Consider the following 18,552-nt stretch of genomic DNA (forward strand, 5'->3'; position numbering starts at 1 on the left):
TCAATTGTCACTTTTCGCACCATAAAGATATCTTATCTAAATCATTTTGCATGTAGTTTTGATCATCTGATGACTTTACAAGACGGTAAATGGCAGCATCATCTGCAAACAATCTATGACGGCTATTCAGATTGTCTCCTATGTCGTTAATATAGATCAGGAACAGCTGAGGGCCTATCACACTTCCTTGGGGAACGCCGGATATTACTTCCGTTTTACTCGTGACCTTTCTGACAGGAAATCGCGAATCCAGTCGCACAACTGAGGTGATAGTCCGTAGGCACGCAGTTTGATTAGAAGACGCTTGAGAGGAACGGTGTCGAAAGCCTTCTGGAAATCTAAAAATATGGAATCAGTTTGACATCCCCTGGTGATAGCACTTATTACTTCATGAGCATAAAGAGCTAGTTGTGTTTCACAAGAAGGATATTTTCTGAGTCCGTGCTGACTATATATCAATAAATCGTTTTCTTCGAGGTACTTCATAATGTTCGAATACGGTATTTGTTCTAATACCCTACTGCAAATCGACGTTAGTGATATAGGCCTGTAATTCAGCGGATTACTCCTACTTCCCTTTTTGGTATTGGTGTGACTTGAGCAATCTTCCAGTCTTTAGGTACGTATCCTTCTGTGAGCGAGTGGTTGTATATAACTGCTAAATATGGAGCTATGTTATCAGCATACTCTGAGAGGAATGTGACTGGTATACAATCTGGACTGGAGGCCTTGCCTTTATTAAATGATTTAAGCTGCTTTGTTACACCGAAGATATCTACTTCTATGTTTCTCATCTTTGCAGTTGTTCTTGATTGGAATTCAGGAATATTTACTTCGTCTTCTTTGGTGAAGGAGTTTCGGAAATCCGGGTTTAATAACTCTGCTTTAGTCTCACTGTCATCAGAGACTTGGCCGTATTCATCGCACAGTGAAGGTATCGATTGTGTCTTGCCACTGGTGTGCTTTATGTACGACTAGATTCTCTTTGGGTTTTCTGCCAGATTTCGAGTTAGAATTTCGTTTGTAAATTATTAAAAGCATCTCGCATTGAAGTACGCGCCATATTTCGAACTTCTGTAAAACTTTGCCAATCTGCAACAACCATCTGACCCGTTTTGTGTACCATGGGGGGCCAGTACCATCACTTATTAATTTATGTGGTATATATCTCTCAACTGCTGTTGATACTATCTCTCTGAAAACATTCTACAACTTTTCTACACTTACATGATCAGATCGGAAGGAGTGAAGACTCCCTCTTAAAAAGGCATTAAGAGAATTTTTATCAGCTTTCTTAACATAGATATACTATGCGTTTCTTTTTGATGGTTGTATGTGTAACGGTATTCAGCCAAGCACCAACTGCCTTCTGGTCGCTAATCCCTGTATTCGTCAAAACACTCACTATTTTTCCAGGATTATTTGTTGCTAAAATGTCAAGTATGCTTTGGAAACCATTTACGCTCCGAGGGGGTTCATGAACTAATTGTTCAAAATAATTTTCTGAGAAAGCATTCAGTACAATTTCGGATGATGTTTTATGCCAGCCACCGGCTTTAAACGTATAATTTTTCCAGCATATCGAGGGTAGATTTAAGTCACCACCGACTATAATTGTGTGAGCGGGGTACTTATTTGAAATGAGACTCAAGTTTTCTTTGAACTGTTCAGCAACTATGTCTTCTGAGTCGGGGGGTCGGTAAACAGGAACCAGGAAGGACTCAGGGTGTTGCATCGATCTCCCCAATCAAAAAATTTGAGGTGCTGTCTTTCACTGAAACTGAAACTGAGCCAGTGGGATTCACTTAATCTGTTTTGGGGAAACCTGTTTTGTGCGTTGTCAGGAGGAGGTAAACACAAAAGGGTAGAGGCTTATTAACTGTCGGCAAGTCAAATGTATGGAAAATGATGGTATCTCTTCATGGAAATGGCAGCAACGAACAGGAAAGGTCACCAGGTGCACTCATTGTGTATGCCTTTCAGTCAACATGTTGAGGAGATATTCCAGCAGCCCAAGGTGCAACAAACCGCAGATTGTGACGCATTTTGGAACAAATGAAGAGTGTCATCAGGACTCAAAAGTCATTCTGGAGTCATACCGGTGACTGACAGATGGTTAAGACCAGTCTTGTGCGTGGCGTTTCAACGTAGCTCACTCTTTGCAGTATTGTCCCCAGAACAGCTTGTGGGCCTTTGGTACTGAGTAGTGTGGAAGGGCTGAAGCAGACTTTGAAAGCTCTGTGAATAGCTAGGCTGCGATTTGCTGCAATTATGCCGTAGGGTTAAGAACTATAGGCCCCTAAAAGGGTCAGGCGTGGAATACACATCAGAAGCTGCTACTCAGGAAGCTCACTGTATGTGAAGTGCACCCCAGTCCAAATAACGAGATCTATATGAAACCCAGAAATATCAGTGTAAAATCGAAAGAAATGACTTCCGCAGATTAGAGTATTGAAATCCTAATTGTAAACTGCCGACTCAATCGCAACAAAACGGGAGAGATTGAAGCGCTCATGAAAAGCAGTGAAGCCCAAATAATACTAGGTACAGTTAGCTGACTGAAACCTGTAATTGTTAGAAGTGTGATTAGTGGGGAAAATTTAAGTGTACATCGAAAAGATAGGCAAATAGAAAATGGACATGGTGTATTTGATGCTGTAGACAAGAAGCTCAAATCCAGTGAGGTAGAAATTGAAGCTGCATGAGAGACTGCTCGAGCAAGATTCAGTACCAGGGGAGGGCATAAAATGGTAATAGGATCCTTCTATCGCTGACCGACTCAGCTCCTGATGTAACCGAAAACTTTAGAGAAAACATCAGTTCACTTGTACTTGTGTTCCCCAGTCATGCTGTAATCATCGGCGGAGACTTTAATCATCCAACAATTAATTGCGAAAATTACAGTTTTTTAGTGCTGGCCATGATAAGACATCCTGTGAAACTTTTCTAAATGCCTTCTGTAAAAACTATCTAGAATAAGTTGTTAGGAATCTCACTTATGATGGAAATATATTGGATCTAATGATAACAAATAGACCTGACCTCTTTGAGGATGTTCACAACGAAACTGGTATCAGTGACCACGATGTGGTTGTGGCAACAGTGATTAACGATGTACAAAGGACAACCAAAAAAGGAGAAAGATATATATGTTCAGTAATCAGTAGCGTCATATCTCAATAACGAAACAACTTTCAGCACAGGGCAAGAGTATCTAGAGGAAGAACTCTGGCTCAGGTTTGAAAGAACAGTTGACTCTGCACTGGACCTATATGCACCCAGAAGAGAAGTTTATAATGAGAGGGAATCTCCGTGGAATACTGTCACTGTAAAGAAACTTCTACAGAATCAGATATTAATGCACAATATATGTAAAACAAAACGCAGGGCTGTAGGTAGAGAGATGCTGAACGAAAAGCGTTTGGCTGTCAAGAGAACAGTGCGTGATGTCTTCGGTGACTACCATAGCAGAATATTGTAAAACGATATTTCAGAAAACGCAAAGAAATTCTAGTCGCATGCACAGGCTGTTAGTGGCGCCTAAGGTAGTGTCCAGTTTCTAGCGATGAGACAGGGACTGAAATGGAGGGTAGCAAAACAAAGGCTGAAATGCTTAACTCCGTTTTCAAGTTTCCTTTACGAGGGAAAATCCACGAGAATTGCCCCAATTTAATCCTCATACCATCGAAAAGATGAATGAAATAAGTATTAATGTTATTGGTGTTGAGAAACAGCTGAAATAGTTAGAACTGAACAACGCTCCTGGGCTCGATGGAATCCCTATCACATTCTGCACTGAATTTGCCTTTGAGTTAGCCACTCTTCTGACTATAAGGTATCGTTGGTACTTTTATTTTCACAAGTCCGTCTTGATCACACAGATTTCTTTGCACCTTATTACCAGTTTCGGCTTTACGCCATCTTCAGATCTGTAGTAAATATAAATATTGTGTAAGCAACCAGGTTCAATTAATTAAGACTAAATCTATACAAGTATTTATGATGTATGAAATATAAAAATATAAAATATTTATAGCCATGTATAGCAGCCATTCATGCCGTTAAAATATTCAGATAAAAAATTGTCAAGTCAAACATGTGAGTACATGGTACGTGCTGATAATACTCAGACTGCGTCAGGTATTGATAGAAGAACCTAATGCCTGCAGATTGCACTTTAGCTATAGTACATAGTAGACCAGTGTGGCCAATGTAAAGATTAAAATGCTGTATGCACTGTCTTTAGTTAAAAAATGTTCTTTTCGCTAAATGAGCGTCTGACCTTAAAAGCATCTACTGATACACTATATGTGAAATTGGACTCATACTTGAAATCCATAAAAAGCACAAATTTTATATAATACGACCCTTAGCCTGGTTAAGTAACATACAACCTTTTATGAACGCCAGTATAAAAAATACAAAAATTAAAATGCAGTATGCACTGTCTTTAGTTAATTTTTTTTCCTTTGGCGAAATGAGCGTCTGACATTAAAAACATATGTTGATGTACTACCATAGCTCAGCCACAGGAAAACAAGGAAGTCATGCAGAAAAGCCATGACATATTCGCCATCGATACCGCACTCTAATACAATACATCTACATCTACATCTACATGACTACTCTGCAATTCACATTTAAGTGCTTGGCAGAGGGTTCATCGAACCACAATCATACTATCTCTCTACTATTCCACTCCCGAACAGCGAGCGGGAAAAACGAACACCTAAACCTTTCTGTTCGAGCTCAGATTTCTCTTATTTTATTTTGATGATCATTCCTACCTATGTAGGTTGGGCTCAACAAAATATTTTCGCATTCGGAAGAGAAAGTTGGTGACTGAAATTTCGTAAAAAGGTCTCGCCGCGACGAAAAACGTCTATGCTGCAATGACTTCCATCCCAACTCGTGTATCATATCTGCCACACTCTCTCCCCTGTAACGTGATAATACAAAACGAGCTGCCATTTTTTGCACCCTTTCGATGTCCTCCGTCAATCCCACCTGGTAAGGATCCCACACCGCGCAGCAATATTCTAACAGAGGACGAACGAGTGTAGTGTAAGCTGTCTCTTTAGTGGACTTGTTGCATCTTCTAAGTGTCCTGCCAATGAAACGCAACCTTTGGCTCGCCTTCCCGACAATATTATCTATGTGGTCCTTCCAACTGAAGTTGTTTGTAATTTTAACACCCAGGTACTTAGTTGAATTGACAGCCATGAGAATTGTACTATTTATCGAGTAATCGAATTCCAACGGATTTCTTTTGGAACTCATGTGGATCATCTCACACTTTTCGTTATTTAGCGTCAACTGCCACCTGACACACCATACAGCAATCTTTTCTAAATCGCTTTGCAACTGATACTGGTCTTCGGATGACCTTACTAGACTGTAAATTACAGCATCATCTGCGAACAACCTAAGAGAACTGCTCAGATTGTCACCCAGGTCATTTATATAGACCAGGAACAGTAGAGGTCCCAGGACGCTTCCCTGGGGAACACCTGATATCACTTTAGTTTTACTCGATGATTTGCCGTCTATTACTACGAACTGCGACCTTCCTGACAGGAAATCACGAATCCAGTCGCACAATTGAGACGGTACCCCATAGCTGCGCAGCTTGATTAGATGTCGCTTGTGAGGAACGGTGTCAAAAGCTTTCCGGAAATCTAGAAATACGGAATCAACTTGAGATCCCCTGTCGATAGCGGCCATTACTTCGTGCGAATATAGAGCTAGCTGCGTTGCACAAGAGCGATGTTTTCTGAAGCCATGCTGATTACGTGTCAATAGATCGTTCCCTTCGAGGTGATTCATAATGTTTGAATACAGTATATGCTCCAAAACCCTACTGCAAACCGACGTCAATGATATAGGTCTGTAGTCAAGTGGATTACTCCTACTACCCTTCTTAAACACTGGTGCGACCTGCGCAATTTTCCAATCTGTAGGTACAGATCTATCGGTGAGCGAGCGGTTGTATATGAGTGCCAAGTAGGGAGCTATAGTATCAGCGTAATCTGAAATGAACCTAATCGGTATACAATGTGGACCTGAAGACTTGCCCGTATCAAGCGATTTGAGTTGCTTCGCAACCCCTAAGGTATCTACTTCTAAGAAACTCATGCTAGCAGATGTTCGTGTTTCAAATTCTGGAATATTCCATTCGTCTTCCCTGGTGAAGGAATTTCGGAAAACTGCGTTCAATAGCTCCGCTTTAGCGGCACAGTCGTCGATAACAGTACCATCGGCACTGCGCAGCGAAGGTATTGACTGCGTCTTGCCGCTTGTGTACTTTACATACGACCAGAATTTCTTCGGATTTTCTACCAAATTTCGAGACAATGTTTCGTTGTGGAACCTATTAAAGGCATCTCGCATCGAAGTACGTGCCAAATTTCGCGCGTCTGTAAATTTTAGCCCATCTTCGGGATTTCGCGTTCTTCTGAACTTCGCATGCTTTTTCCGTTGCCTCTGCAACAGCGTTCGGACCTTTTTTGTGTACCACGGGGGATCCGTTCCATCTCTTACCAATTTATGAGGTATGAATATCTCAATTGCTGTTGCTACTATATCTTTGAATTTGAGCCACATCTCGTCTACATTCGCATAGTCAGTTCGGAAGGAATGGAAATTGTCTTTTAGGAAGGCTACTAGTGACACTTTATCCGCTTTTTTAAATAAAATTATTTTGCGTTTGTTTCTGATGGATTTGGAAGAAATGGTATTGAGCCTAGCTACAATGACCTTGTGATCACTAATCCCTGTATCAGTCATGATGCTCTCTATCAGCTCTGGATTGTTTGTGGCTAAGAGGTCAAGTGTGTTTTCGCAACCATTTACAATTCGCGTGGGTTCGTGGACTAACTGCTCGAAATAATTTTCGGAGAAAGCATTTAGGACAATCTCGGAAGACGTTTTCTGCCTACCACCGATTTTGAACAAGTATTTTTGCCAACATACCGAGGGTAGGTTGAAGTCCCCACCAACTATAACCGTATGAGTGGGGTATTTATTTGTTACGAGACTCAAACTTTCTCTGAACTGCTCCGCAACTGTATCGTCGGAGTCTGGGGGTCGGTAGAAGGAGCCAATTATTAACTTAATTCGGCTGTTAAGTATAACCTCCACCCATACCAATTCGCACGGAGTATCTACTTCGACTTCACTACAAGATAAACCACTACTGACAGACACAAACACTCCACCACCAATTCTGCCTAATCTGTCTTTCCTGAACACCGTCTGAGACTTCGTAAAAATTTCTGCAGAGCTTATTTCAGGCTTTAGCCAGCTTTCTGTACCTATAACGATATCAGCTTCTGTGCTTTCTATTAGCGCTTGAAGCTCAGGGACTTTTCCAGCGCAACTACAACAATTTACAACTATAATTCCGACTGTTCCTTGATCCAAGCACGTCCTGTAATTGCCAAGCACCCTTTGACATTGCAGCCCATCCCGCACTTTCCCGAGGCCTTCTAACCTAAAAAACCGCCCAGTCCACGCCACACAGCCTCCGCTACCCGTGTAGCCGCCAGCTGAGTGTAGTGAACTCCTGACCTATTCAGCGGAACCCGAAACCCCACCACCCTATGGCGGAAGTCAAGGAATCTGCAGCCAATACGGTCGCAAAAACCGTCTGAGCCTCTGATTCAGACCCTCCACCCGGCTCTGCACCAAAGGTCCGCAGTCGGTTCTGTCAACGATGCTGCAGATGGTGAGCTCTGCCTTCATCTCGTAAGCAAGACCGGCAGCCTTCACCAAATCAGATAGCCACTGGAATCCAGAGAGAATTTCCTCAGATCCAAAGCGACACACGTCATTAGTGCCGACATGTGCCACCACCTGCAGCTGGCTGCACCCTGTGCTCTTCATGGCATCCGGAAGGACCCTTTCCACATCAGGAATGACTCCTCCCGGAATGCACACGGAGTGCACACTGGATTTCTTCCCCTCCTTAGCCGCCGTATCCCTAAGGGGCCCCATTACGCGCTTAACATTGGAGCTCCCAACTACCAGTAAGCCCACCCTCTGCGATTGCCCGGTTATAGATTTTCTATGTTTAATTAAGGGTTCAGTGTTAACTGATCTCTTAGGATAGAAAATTTTGGAATTTTTTATTTTTATACTTTATATGCTGGAATCTATAAAAGGTTGTATGTTACCTAACCAGGCTAAGGGCTGTATTGTATAGTATTTGTGCTTCTTATGGATTTCAACTATGAGTACAATTTCACATATAATAGACAACACAAAAACGTGAATGTATTTAGTGTTACTGGAAGTGCTATGTGCTCAAACTATCACATACATGCGGAAGAACAGGAAGAATGACATAAAGAACAATAAAACCATGAGTGATGTTAAGAATTACTACTGTTTATAGTAGTAGTAAATTGAAGCATGCACACTGTTCACCATCCTAGCAAACAAAATTGCGTGAGAAAAAACTGTGCTGCTACAGTGACTACTGAAGATGCTTTAGGATAAAGAAAAACACGTTTAGTCTTAATAACACTGTCATTACAACTGAAAAAGATGGTATCAAACAAACCTTTTATTTGCAGCCTAACGAAGGCTACTTTCTGGATTGCCCTAGTATGCGTGTGGTTGTGGTGGAACATATGTTGATGCATTTATTATGTGAGAATATTGTTTGTGAAACAGCATTAGGAGTATTCACATATGGTTTATGGGAGCCAGATCTCATAGCTGTTGTTATTTTAACAACCCAAAATAGGACTCTACTGGCATCAAAAAGGCACAGTGACAAATTCCTTAAAAAAACTTTAGTAAGTCAACAGAAAAGCTTTAAATAGTATTACAAGTAAAGCATAAGAAACTTATTGTAGTTAATTTGAAGAGTTTATAAATACTGATTGATCTGAATGAAAGAACAGCAACAGTAGCTGCCAGCTTAACAATGATCTGCACAATAGTGTTGAGAGACAAATGCATTCTGGTTGTCTCCATCTACAGTGTACCACTTCCAGTACGGGTCTCGGTTTTTTTCAAAGACATGTTGGAGTGAGCGTGTAAGCTTACTACTTACCCCTGACTGAGGTGGCACACCCTTTCTTCTATCGTTGGTCATCTTCGACCTGCAGTACGGCATGGGAGGTAGCCATTGTCTGAAGGAGCAGTGTGGAGTGTGGTGGTTTGGGGGTCGCAGTATGGACGTGAAGCGCGTGATCGCGTTAACAATATTAAACTTGATATAATGCGGTGGGGGAACAGTCACTGGTAATGGACTTAAAAATAATGAAAGGTCTGATTATAATGTTGAGTTTGACTGTAAGAACTAAAAATTATAGAGACGAATATTAAAAGAGAAATTCCCAAAGATTATTGAAACTGAACTTACCATTATTCAGTATTTTCCCAGTCAGAAATTTTAATTGCAAGTGCATTATTTAAGGCTCTCACTCATGATCGTTAAAAAGACCGAATATGACCAATCGACGTGAAGCCCACTGCTAATTACATAGTTCTATTGGAGCAAATTAATTAAATTTTCTAGTGGAGAGGACACATGGGCTTGTTTTTCGATTGGTTATGACAGTACTCAGTATGGTTAGGTAACTTGTGCATAACATTTCGTTGTTGTTTGTGGTGCCAAAGCTTTTGCAGATTTGTTTCATTTATATATATATATATATATATAGGGTGTTTCAAAAATGACCGTTATATTTGAAGCGGCAATAAAAACTAAACGAGCAGCGATAGAAATGCACCGTTTGTTGCAATATGCTTGGGACAACAGTACATTTTCAGGCGGACAAACTTTCGAAACTACAGTAGTTACAATTTTCAACAACAGATGGCGCTGCAAGTGATGTGAAAGATATAGAAGACAACGCAGTCTGTGGGTGCGCCATTCTGTACGTCGTCTTTCTGCTGTAAGCGTGTGCTGTTCACAACGTGCAAGTGTGCTGTGGACAACATGGTTTATTCCTTAGAACAGAGGATTTTTCTGGTGTTGGAATTCCACCGCCTAGAACACAGTGTTGTTTGCAACAAGACGAAGTTTTCAACGGAGGTTTAATGTAACCAAAGGACCGAAAAGCGATAAAATAAAGGATCTGTTTGAAAAATTTCACCGGACTGGGAACGAGACGGATGAACGTGCTGGAAAGGTAGGGCGACCGCGTACGGCAACCACAGAGGGCAACGCGCAGCTGGTGCAGCAGGTGATTCGACAGCGGCCTCGGATTTCCGTTCGCCGTGTTGCAGCTGCGGTCCAAATGACGCCAACGTCCACGTATCGTCTCATGCGCCAGAGTTTACACCTCTATCCATACAAAATTCAAACGCGGCAACCCCTCAGCGCCGCTACCATTGCTGCACGAGAGACATTCGCTAACGATATAGTGCACAGGATTGATGACGTCGATATGCATGTGGGCAGCATTTGGTTTACCGACAAAGCTTATTTTTACCTGGACGGCTTCGTCTATATACAGAACTGGCGCTTATGGGGAACCGAAAAGCCCCATGTTGCAGTCCCATCGTCCTTGCATCCTCAAAAAGTACTGGTCTGGGCCGCCATTTCTTCCAAAGGAATCATTGGGCCATTTTTCAGATTCGAAACGATTACTGCATCACGCTGTCTGGACATTCTTCGTGAATTTGTGGCGGTACAAACTGCCTTAGACGACACTGCGAACACCTCGTGGTTTATGCAAGATGGTGCCCGGCCACATCGCGCGGCCGACGTCTTTAATTTCCTGAATGAATATTTCGATGATCGTGTGATTGCTTTGGGCTATCCGAAACATACAGGAGGCGGCGTGGATTGGCCTCCCTATTCGCCAGACATGAACCCCTGTGACTTCTTTCTGTGGGGACACTTGAAAGACCAGGTGTACCGCCAGTATCCAGAAACAATTGAACAGCTGAAGCAGTACATCTCATCTGCATGTGAAGCCATTCCGCCAGACACGTTGTCAAAGGTTTCGGGTAATTTCATTCAGAGACTACGCCATATTATTGCTACGCATGGTGAATATGTGGAAAATATCGTACTACAGAGTTTCCCAGACCGCAGCGCCATCTGTTGTTGACAATTGTAACTACTGTAATTTCGAAATGTACTGTTGTCCCAAGCATATTGCGACAAACGGTGTATTTCTATCGCTGCTCGTTTAGTTTGTATTGCCGTTTCAAATATACCGGTCATTTTTGAAACACCTCTAGAAGGATAGAACGATTGTTGGATTGCTCTGTCATGAGTGTCTTCATACATAATGCAGCTCGTCGACATCTCATGCCATCAGACAATGGAAATACTGCTTCCATTACTTTTTCATTTCTCAATAACATCATTAACAATGAATACTGGAGCAGTTTATTTTCCTTCAACAACCCATAAAACACACGTCTGCTCTGCTTGCCACAATTTCTTGTCACACAGTAGGTATTCAGTCGATGTATGAAGATTATTTGCCGTATAGGGTACTTACCAGTAGCGTGACGATTCCTCCAGTGTGACGAAGATGAAGTACCGTGGCTAGCGACCTTTTACAAGATTCTCCTAAATGTGACCACGTTGGCAGCTTCCATGTGAGGTTGCTCTAAAGGGGAACTACCCATCGCACACCCCTCAGATTTAGTGGTAAAATGGCCCTGGGGACAGCCCGTCATAAACTGAGTACAGATCAAGCATGAAAACAGGAAGAAAGTGTGCGGAACTATGGGAAAAAAATCAAAACAGAAACAGTGAAAGGTCCAAGAACAAGAAGTGCAATACAGAGTACCATGAAGCAGCAGCAACGGCGTTGTGGGTAAGTGGTAGCAGGCACAGTAGCTCAGCGTGATCGGTCAGGGGGTAAGTTGCCCTTTGTAACAAAAAACTGAGTGAACGGATCTGCGATGAACTTGAACAGGTGTCATGGGACGGCCGACCTGAACAAATGCAACGAACATTAACGAACAAAATGACACTGACAACTGGGCGAGCCGTGTTCAAAATCACACCATGCTATTTTTTTGCCCACAACATTATGAACCATTCATCTGTTCATTGAAATGTTTGTTCTGTTTCCGTAGTCTTATTTACTGTCATACTAGGGTGGTTTCAAAAGTTCTCGGAACGGAATAGAAAAAAAGTGCTTACATCACTGAAAGTTTTTTACTTTTCAATGTAGTCTCCTTGTAGTTTATTGCACTTGGCCCAACGATGTTCCAGCGCCTCGAAAATGAGTTTCCTCCAAGCCTGCAAAGTAGTTGTCAACTCCGGCTATCAATTCTTCGTTTGAAGTGAATCTTCGTCCACCAAGAAAAGTTTTCAGTTTAGGAGGAGATGGAACTCTGACGGAGCCTTATCAGGTGAATAAGGCAGGTGTGGCAACAATTCATACCTTAGTACGTGTAATTTTGCCATGGCAACGGCACATGCTTTTGATGCAGCGTCAAGAGTTGCGGCAACCATCTTGCAGATACTTTTTTCAGTTCCGACTCTTCACTTAAAATGTGATTCACTCTTTCAAAAATGGCTCTGAGCACTATGGGACTGCTTTGGTCATTAGTCCCTTAGAACTACTTAAACCTAACTAACCTAAGGACATCACACGCATCCATGCCCGAGGCAGGATTCGAACCTGCAACCGTAGCAGTCGCACGGCTCCGGACTGCGCGCCTAGAACCGCGAGACCACCGCGGCCGGCTTCACTCTTTCACATGACATCTGGCAGGCTTGAGTAATTTCACGCACTTTCAATCGGAGATCCTCCATGACCTTTCTGTGCACTTTTGCAGTGATTTCTGGAGTAGTGACACATCTCGGCCGACCACTGCGCGGATCATCATCTAAGCTCTCTCGATCAAATTTAAATTCATTTGTCCACTTGGCAACATTTGAATGTAAAGGAGCAGAGTCCCACAGTGTATTCTGGATATCGGCATGAATGACCTATGCTTTCGCACTTTTCTTTACGAAGTACTTAATCACTGTTGAAATCTCGATGGCCGGCCGGCGTGGCCGAGCGGTTCTAGGCGCTACAGTCTGGAACCGCGCGACCGCCACGGTCGCAGGTTCGAATCCTGCCTAGGGCATGGATGTGTGTGATGTCCTTAGATTAGTAGGTTTAAGTAGTTCTAAGTTCTAGGGGACTGATGACCTCAGAAGTTAAGTCCCATAGCGCTCAGGGCCATTTGAACCATTTTTTGAATTTCGATGTTCTCCACCTTCGCTAATCACTACGCGGGAACAACAACAGACCCATATCACCGCCGCAGCTCTCTTCCAAGAGCACTGACGTGGCACGTGTTGACAGGCAACAATGAATATCACGTGAAAACTAGTTGCGCTAGCGCTGACCTCTCGTGGTGATTCCGAGAACTTTTCAAGCCACCCTCGTACTATATATCTATTATACACTCCTGGAAATTGAAATAAGAACACCGTGAATTCATTGTCCCAGGAAGGGGAAACTTTATTGACACATTCCTGGGGTCAGATACATCACATGATCACAATAACAGAACCACAGGCACATAGACACAGGCAACAGAGCATGCACAATGTCGGCACTAATACAGTGTATATCCACCTTTCGCAGCAATGCAGGCTGCTATTCTCCCATGGAGACGATCGTAGAGATGCTGGATGTAGTCCTGTGGAACGGCTTGCCATGCCATTTCCACCTGGCGCCTCAGTTGGACCAGCATTTGTGCTGGACGTGCAGACCGCGTGAGACGACGCTTCATCCAGTCCCAAACATGCTCAATGGGGGACAGATCCGGAGATCTTGCTGGCCAGGGTAGTTGACTTACACCTTCTAGAGCACGTTGGGTGGCACGGGATACATGCGGACGTGCATTGTCCTGTTGGAACAGCAAGTTCCCTTGGCGGTCTAGGAATGGTAGAACGATGGGTTCGATGACGGTTTTGATGTACCGTGCACTATTCAGTATCCCCTCGACGATCACCAGAGGTGTACGGCAGGTGTAGGAGATCGCTCCCCACACCATGATGCCGGGTGTTGGCCCTGTGTGCCTCGGTCGTATGCAGTCCTGATTGTGGCGCTCACCTGCACGGCGCCAAACACGCATACGACCATCATTGGCACCAAGGCAGAAGCGACTCTCATCGCTGAAGACGACACGTCTCCATTCGTTCCTCCATTCACGCCTGTCGCGACACCGCTGGAGGCGGGCTGCACGATGTTGGGGCGTGAGTGGAAGACGGCCTAACGGTGTGCGGGAGCGTAGCCCATCTTCATTGAGACGGTTGCGAATGGTCCTCGCCGATACCCCAGGAGCAACAGTGTCCCTAATTTGCTGGGAAGTGGCGGTGCGGTCCCCTACGTCACTGCGTAGGATCCTACGGTCTTGGCGTGCATCCGTACGTCGCTGCGGTCCGGTCCCAGGTCGACGGGCACGTGCACCTTCCGCCGACCACTGGCGACAACATCGATGTACTGTGGAGACCTCACGCCCCACGTGTTGAGCAATTCGGCGGTACGTCCACCCGGCCTCCCGCATGCCCACTATACGCCCTCGCTCAAAGTCCGTCAACTGCACATACGGTTCACGTCCACGCTGTCGCGGCATGCTACCAGTGTTAAAGACTGCGATGGAGCTCCGTATGCCACGGCAAACTGGCTGTCACTTACGGCGGCGGTGCACAAATGCTGCGCAGCTAGCGCCATTCGACGGCCAACACCGCGGTTCCTGTTGTGTCCGCTGTGCCGCGCGTGTGATCATTGCTTGTACAGCCCTCTCGCAGTGTCCGGAGCAAGTATGGTGGGTCTGACACACCGGTGTCAATGTCTTCTTTTTTCCATTTCCAGGAGTGTAGATGACTAGTCATGTGGTAAGATTGCGTTACCGTCGCAGTTAAATGTGATGAATAGTGAGGGCAAGCGAGATATCACATAGACGTCGCACAGAAGTGAAAACAACAAATAAACGGATGTGAACCATGTCAACAACAATGGAATTCAAAGTCGAGACTCCCAAAACGGAATGCAACAACAATATAGTAAAGACATATGTTTTGACAGTGCACAGAAAAAACTGTATAACTTTGAAATTGTCTCTCTGATTTATTGTAGCTTATGTGACAGACTATTATGTTTCCATTTCCTTGGGAGGGGTCACATTCGCATTCAAATGAACACGTATATCAGGCAAGGAGGCATGTCTCACTCACTTACCAGTCGTACAAAGAGGTGTGTCGATAAGAGATTCCTGTCATATGACACTCATACTGTCAGTAATTCCGGTAATGGAACACCAGAGATGTATTTTCCGGTGCGGAATGCGCTTGACTTGTTGCCTAGTCATCGAAAGTTTGCGGTTCCCATTCGAAAGCCACTTTCTTTCGGCTGCTAATCGAGTACTTGTGCAGAATGAATTGTCATTATAGGTCCCTATCTTACACTTCTGTTGCAAACGTACACAGTCATAAATTTGAATAAAGCTAACAGCGAAAAAAGAAAAAGAAAAAAAGTGGTCTAAGGGCGCTTTTAACAGAACTCGCTCAACTGATAGTCCTACACCATAACCATTTAACCACGACGCCACTCGTATGCCTGGCAGCTCTATGTTGCACTTCTTGTTACTGAACCGTTCAGTGTTTCTGTTTTGCTTTTTTTGACAGTTCGGTACACATTCTTCCTGTTTCCATGCTTGGTCTGAGTTCAGTTTTTGGCGGGCTGTCCATTCGCTACCTTACCACTAAACGTAAGGGGGGAGGGGGTGATTGGGAGTTTCCCTTGCTAGTTGTGACCACCTCGTGCAGATGACTTTAGTGTATGTGTATAGTGTGTTGTCATGTCTATGATGGCTGTGATGACGAGAAAAGGCGGAGAGTGAAAAACCGGAACTGACAAAGAACCAGTTATTCTCCGAAAGCACCAAAGATGCAGCTGAATTTAATACCCCATTTGATGAACGGAGCATCATCAACAGTGTCACATGATCGGATTTCAGGTGTCATTCAACAAAAAGTTGGAATTTAAGCCGTGACGTTGATGTCGACTATGGTGATCTGAAACCTTACACCACTATCTCTCCTTCCCTTGTCTACCAAAAACTAGTGACGAAAACTTTTCACTTTCAATTTTCGAACAGACTACCATCAATACTAGCACCGCCACAGAAGTCTGTGTTAACAGCCTCGGGTACGAGGGCAGGAATTACGACAGCAGCTCGGCATGTAATTATGTTTGTACAGTGATTTATTCTTGACATTGACTCTCGCTTCTTTTTCTATCCAGTACTGCACCATGAAGCTAAGTCTGCTGCTGCTGCCGCTGGCGCTCCATGTGTGCTCATGTGCGAGGATCCTCGGTATCAACCCCACACCATCCATCAGCCACCAGCTGCCATTCCTCATCATCATGCGAGCTCTTGCAGAGAGAGGACACGATGTTACCATCATTACCACCAACCCTATAAAGGTAAGAACTGTTGACTTTCGTGAGCAATCAATTTATCACCTCTTCACAAACACATGGTTGTTATTTAATTAAGAGTAAGAGCTGATTGGATGCCGGCCTCTCAGACGCGGATGTTTTTTCAAGCCATCTTTAATGCTTCAGTTGACTTTAACTGATACAGCACTTTCACTAATGCTTCACACACTTCTTTAGGTCATAACCGTACAGTGGAATTTAGACAGTTGCTCTACAAATCAGTCCTGTTGCAAAATACTCTAATGTTTAGTGGTTTAACCATCCGGAAATATGTAAGACCAGTCGGAGAACAAATGCAGCACGGCGGTATGAAATAAGTCAACGAGGAAACGACAAAAGAGCTAAGCAGTGGTAAAAGCTCTGAGTATTTTACGAGTCAAAGCCCTTGTGTCAACGTTCGCAACACCAAACAACGAAGACTGTTGACCTCTACACTTTGGCAATATTTTTAGCATGTTAAACAATACCACCTTTCTGAGACGAAACTCTTAATAAGATTCTCCATAATTTAATGAGTCAGACACTTCAATGCAAAGTGCCTGATTTCTCCCTTATTTAATCCTCCATCTAATCGTTGAATCTATGGTCATTGTTCCTCGAATGAACGTCAGAATGTCTTCCTTTGATGTTCTCCTACATTACGCGGTGTAATGCATATTAATCACGGTTAGCTTAACTCACAGATGGATGTGGTCTATGATATCATTTGTTGTAATGCGTTTGCTGTATCGTGTGAATTATTGTGCACCTTGCTTACGTGGCCGCCCTCTCTCGTACCGACACGACGAATTCTCATTTTACATCGTTCACGCAAGTCCTGGAATATATTCGGTGTCATCTCTCTGGAACACCTACTACTGCAGCAGTGAAGTTTGTGGACCTCTTCTCAGAACCTGTCTATCTGAAAGTTTTGTCATTCTGTCACTTTTATTTAAACCCCCCGGGAATTCAACTCCCAAGATCCTATGTCAGGGCCTTCATGCCCTATACATAGTGACAACTACAAATTCAGTGGCCACAGGGGTTACATTTCTTTTGCTATCCATAGCAACAACTACGAACTGAATGCCCACAGAGAACGCTATAGTTGAAAACAGTTCAGCCAAAAAATGTTTGCCACGGGGTAGCCGTGCGGTCAAGGGCACCTTGCCACGGTTCTCGCGACTACCTCCGTCGGAGTTTGTCCTCTCTCGGGCGTGGGTGTGTGTTGTCCTTAGCCTAAGTTAGTTCAAGTTAGATTAAATAGCGTGTATGCCTAGGGACTGATGACCTTAGCAGTTTGATCCCATAGGGACTTACCAGAAATTTCAAATCTTCAAAAAGTGTTTGTAAATATTGTTGGGCTCTGTTCTGCAACAAACACACTGAAAATATGCAACGTAGATACATCTTTGGGCACAGGTTAAAAGTATTCTGAAAATGAAACTTCCTGACAGATTAAAACTGTGTGCTGGACCGAGACTCGAGCTCGGGACCTTTGCCTTTCGTGGGCAAGTGCCCTACCAACTGAGCTACCCAAACACGACTCACGCCCCGTCCTCACAGCTTTAGTTCTGCCAGTGCTTGTGTAGCTCAGTATGTAGAGAACTTGCCCGCAAAAGGCAAAGGTCCCGAGTTCGGGTCTCGCTCCGCCACACAGTTTTCATCTGCCAGGAAGTTTCATAACAGCGCACACTCTACTGCAGAGTGAAAATTTCATTTCATCCTCTATGATTGGCCTATTTCCTAGAAGGGTTGTACCGTAAGATGGAGTTCAAAAATGTGACTGGATGATGAAATACTGGACTATGGTAGAAAGATCTAAATATGTGTATGTTACGTTAGGAGCTCACTGATTTGTCTATTACCAAGTAAGGGGTGCGGGTTAAGAAAATGTTGATAATGTGATTAGATGGTAAAATGCTAGTGTGTAGCTGGGATATCTAAACATGTGTGTTTTGGCTTAGGAAGTTTCTGATCGGCCTATGTCCAAGAAAGAGGTGTGGCTTAGTAGAGAGTAGTGGCATGATGACGGCATCCCCGTCACTGCTGCCACAACCGTGCCCTCGCCTCCATCTGCCACAGACCAAGGATTGGCCAGTGTGCATATCTGCCAACCAATTCCTATTGCATCGTTCTACCA

At 43.8% G+C, this 18,552-nt stretch overlaps 1 protein-coding gene across 2 annotated transcripts in view; it reads left to right on the forward strand.

Moving 5' to 3' along the window:
- The window catches only part of LOC126354649 (UDP-glucosyltransferase 2-like), a 132,265-nt gene that overhangs the window by 62,168 nt on the left and 51,545 nt on the right, over positions 1 to 18,552 (forward strand). For both annotated transcript variants that reach the window (XM_050004422.1, XM_050004421.1), the window contains exon 2: positions 16,233 to 16,415. In XM_050004422.1, the coding sequence (XP_049860379.1) occupies positions 16,242 to 16,415 (174 nt within the window). In that variant the 5' untranslated portion in view covers positions 16,233 to 16,241. The remainder of the gene's footprint in view (positions 1 to 16,232; positions 16,416 to 18,552) is intronic.

The sequence above is a fragment of the Schistocerca gregaria genome, chromosome 3, assembly GCF_023897955.1.
Source record: "Schistocerca gregaria isolate iqSchGreg1 chromosome 3, iqSchGreg1.2, whole genome shotgun sequence".
In the NCBI taxonomy this organism is placed as follows: domain Eukaryota; kingdom Metazoa; phylum Arthropoda; class Insecta; order Orthoptera; family Acrididae; genus Schistocerca; species Schistocerca gregaria.